Source organism: Entamoeba invadens (assembly GCF_000330505.1).
Source record: "Entamoeba invadens IP1 unplaced genomic scaffold scaff_1105074725685, whole genome shotgun sequence".
In the NCBI taxonomy this organism is placed as follows: domain Eukaryota; phylum Evosea; order Mastigamoebida; family Endamoebidae; genus Entamoeba; species Entamoeba invadens.
Window position 1 is genome coordinate 55,881 of NW_004443547.1, and position 3,911 is coordinate 59,791.

At 30.4% G+C, this 3,911-nt stretch overlaps 3 protein-coding genes across 3 annotated transcripts; 2 read left to right on the forward strand and 1 right to left on the reverse strand.

The window, feature by feature from the left end:
• Positions 1–127: 127 nt before the first annotated feature.
• Positions 128–450, forward strand: EIN_387120 (hypothetical protein; the record flags this gene model as incomplete). The annotated part of the gene is made up of 2 exons (XM_004258721.1): positions 128–202; positions 298–450. 2 exons carry the CDS (start codon positions 128–130, stop codon positions 448–450), a joined length of 228 nt encoding a protein of 75 aa, XP_004258769.1.
• Positions 451–691: 241 nt separating this feature from the next.
• On the reverse strand, positions 692–1,525 carry EIN_387130 (small GTPase RAB, putative; the record flags this gene model as incomplete). Its single annotated transcript, XM_004258722.1, has 4 exons — positions 692–834; positions 900–1,175; positions 1,244–1,254; positions 1,365–1,525. 4 exons carry the CDS (start codon positions 1,523–1,525, stop codon positions 692–694), a joined length of 591 nt encoding a protein of 196 aa, XP_004258770.1.
• A 1,588-nt stretch (positions 1,526–3,113) lies between these two features.
• EIN_387140 (hypothetical protein) lies at positions 3,114–3,911 on the forward strand (the record flags this gene model as incomplete). Its single annotated transcript, XM_004258723.1, has 1 exon — positions 3,114–3,911. A coding segment is annotated over one exon (798 nt), but the record flags the coding sequence as incomplete, so codon positions are not given.

Genomic DNA, 3,911 nt, shown 5'->3' on the forward strand with positions numbered 1-3,911 from the left:
TGATGGGTGTCAGAAACGCGTGATTGCGCAGCAAATGACAACTGTTGAGTTTTTACCAAACGTGTTGGTCATACAATTAAAGAGATTTAGATATACTGATAATTGGAGTATTGTAAAGGATAACCAAATGATCTATTTCCCGTTTCTCCTCGATTTACAAAAATTCGGTATCTTAGGGAAATATACCCTCACGTCTGTGGTAGTTTGTTTATTTTTTTAATATTGCGTTTTTATTTGAAAAGAAAAAATCTTAGGATTATTATGTCTAATGTCTTAACTAAAATAACTAAAATATAGAATCACCGCGGTTCTTTAAATGGTGGTCATTATTATACTTACTCGAAATGTGGAGAATTTTGGTATATTTTTAATGACGACGTGGTGACTAAAATCAATGAAAATCACGTTGTGTCAAATTACGCGTTCTTATTATTTTATGAACGTGTTTGATAGTAATTTATTGTAATTTTTAGTTAATATATATAGTTATATAATATAACTAAAAAATAATTAAAAAAAATAATTGAACAATTGCGAGAAGATGAATAAGAATTTAGATTAGAATAAACTACTATTCAAATTAATAGTATAAAAAACAATTGTATTATAATTTTACTATAATTCTAGTTATACCAATAATACTATTCTATTATAATATTAACAACTATATTACTAATAAAGAGGAAGTGAATTAACAGAAACCTTTCTTCTTTGGTTGCTGATTCTGTCCGTTAGCGGAGACAGTGACGTTCTCTCCTGAAGGTTGTGGGGTAGGTTTTTGTGGTTGTGACGACTTGATTTTACGAGTGATTTCTGTGAAGAGTTCAGTGACATCTGCATATTAATAACTTATAAATAAAATAAACTATATGAACTATACTTTTCTCTTTGTCACAAACTTTTCCCGTTGAGAGCGGAGACCTCATAAAACATCGCATTCTTCTTATCTGCAAACTCTTTTCCTTCAGCGGCAGAGACTTGACGAGCGGACTCCATGTCACTTTTGTTTCCAACAATGCACAAGACAATGTCCTCCGTAGCAGTTTTCATTAAATCGGTATGCCAAGCGTCCAAGTCAGCAAAAGTTGTTTTACTGGTAATGTCATAGACTATAATAGCTCCAGAGGCTCCTCTATAATACATCCCTACCATACTACGATACTTCTCCTGTCCCGCTATCTCTTAGTTTATTATTAATATAAAAACCTATTCTTAATAGTTTACCATTCTCCAGATTACAAACCGGTATCCCAACTACACGTCAGTGATTTCTGAGTGACGACTTTGCAATCACGTCATAATAAAGTCCGTTATAAGCGAAAGAAAACGGGAATAACTTTTTAAATAACATTTTTAAAACAAACATCACAATTTTTGAATTTTCTATGTTGGTGGTCACAAAGGAAGCACCAATGGTGGACTTCTCGTCCGGCTTGAATGTACCGTCTACCAATCGACTAGAAATGCATGTTTTACCAACACCACTGTCGCCAATTATACAAAGTTTCACAGCGTCTTGGGTCATCTCAAAATTTAATGTTTTTTAAAGATCTTTTTATTCTTTTTTTAACTTTTCGAATTAAGTATTTCTATTTTTGTTTGATTTGAAATATAGAATTTATAGTTTGAATAGTTCTGTTGAATGGGTGTGTTATAGTATTCATATCTATATACTGTTATTATATTTTTAATGGAATTTATGTTTTTAGTTTTTATTTATCTCCTAATATATTGTTTTTATGTGTGATTTTTTTTTATATAAGTTGTCAATCTGAACAGGGTCGGCCAAACGATCATGTTATTGGAAAAAAACTTAAAAAACAATAAAATGGTAAATAACACAATCATTTTTAAAAAACAAAATAATAATGACAAAACACAATTATTTATACCATAGATAAAATGAAGAAAAATAAAACGATAATTTATATTAAACACCAAATTGTTTTCAAATTACTTTAAATACAATATAATAATATTTCTTTGTGTTGATTTAATTGTACACCAAACCTTTCAATTGTAAATTATACATGCAAATAAAACTTATTCAAAGTTACTCTGATAACAGTTTTTTTATTTGGGTGATAATAATTATTTTGATTGGTTATTATCGCATTATGAATTATCGTTTTTATCAAGAAAACGTACTAAAATTAAGTTTTACTGTTTTGAACGTAATATGATTCACTCCATTCGAAAAATAATACATTGTTTGTTTTGTATTATTGTTAAAGATAATGAAAATACTTCTATTTGATTGTTTAATTTATACGATAATTTAAAAGGGACACAAATGAACTTTTGTTAAATTGACAAATATACATTTGTCAAATGACAAAAATACAGACATTAACAATTAATATTAATGTGTATGTTGAAAAGGTATATTAATTGTTTAAATAAAAATTTTAAGTTGAAATCACTAAAATGATTTCTAATAATTTTTATTGGTTGTTAGTATCTTCTGTATATACAACAATTATAAGAAGTGAGTATTATTATTTGATTTTAAAAACTTTGCATTTTACCATTTCATATGCTTTTTTACTGTTCAATTATTGTTCTTTAAAACTGGATTATAACACATTAAAATGATGATTTAAACAATATAAAAAATTTGTTTAAATCGTTAACTATAGTTTTACCAATTTTTAAAAACATTTTAACAATAAAAAACTTTTTAAGTTTTTTGTTAACAACATGCTAAAACTAAAAGATATATTGACACGTATTAGAGATTGCCACGAAGTTGTTTAAAAACTGGATCTTGGCCGACCCTGATCTGAAGATTAAAAATTATGAAAAATTCATCATAAAATGATAATATTGATTTGAAAAAAAATATTGACTTTAATAATATATAACATTTTATATAATATTTCATATATCAATTATAATAGCTCTAAGACATTATAATAAAAAAATAATAACATTTTGTATAACATTTTGTATAACATTTTGTATAACATTTTGTATAACATTTTATTAAAATAAAAAACACTTTTAATCACATTTTTTGAACTTGAGGAATTAATAAGAAAAGGTAATACAAAGATTACTAATTCTCTTTTTTTTTGAAAAGGAAAGCAAATATCAAAATAAGAATAAAGAAGATGAGTGGTACCACCCCATCACCGCCACCAACTTCGCAAACCACAAACGAACATAACAGTCCATTACAAGAACGTCCAAGTGGTATAGATGATATACTAAATGCTGTTGATAAAGCAGTAGAAGCTGAAGAGGAAGACCGACAGAGGCGAGCGATGGCTGAGGTAGTGTATACAACCCACGGCGAAGTACCTAGTCCACCGCACTCCCCAAACAAAGAGAATTCATTTGAAGGAGCTGAGAATGGAGATGACTTTAGTGATGCTGAATATGAAAAAGATGTGGGTGTAGCGCGTCCCGTAGGAGCTGATGAGTCGAGTAGTTCTGGGGATGAAGGCGACGATTTGTTTAACCCGAAGTTGATGGAAGAGGATTATCTTGAAGGGGAGTCGAGTGACTATGATATCCCAAATTTAATTAATAACGACGTAGAAGTCAATCCCGATGTCGACCCCTATGAAGCGCGTCGGAAAGCGGAAGAACAAATGGACGAGCGCGACAGAGAACTTCGCCATTTACGTGGGGAATTTTCCGAAGAGTCTTTTGATGAAGGAAATGATTCTGGCGAGGCTTTCAATCAAATGATAGAAGCAAAGAAGAAATTGGAGATCGAGAAACTTGCGATGAAAGAGGACAAAATGCAATTCGTCGCGCCTCCTGTCATCGTCGGGTTGTCCGAGAAAGAAGTTGGGAACCGATTTAAACAGCGTGACGTCGAGAAACTTCCGATGGACCAATTGAAAATGCGAATGGAAGACGGCGAGTTGAAATTGGGCCACATCGAAATCGCAAAGATCAAA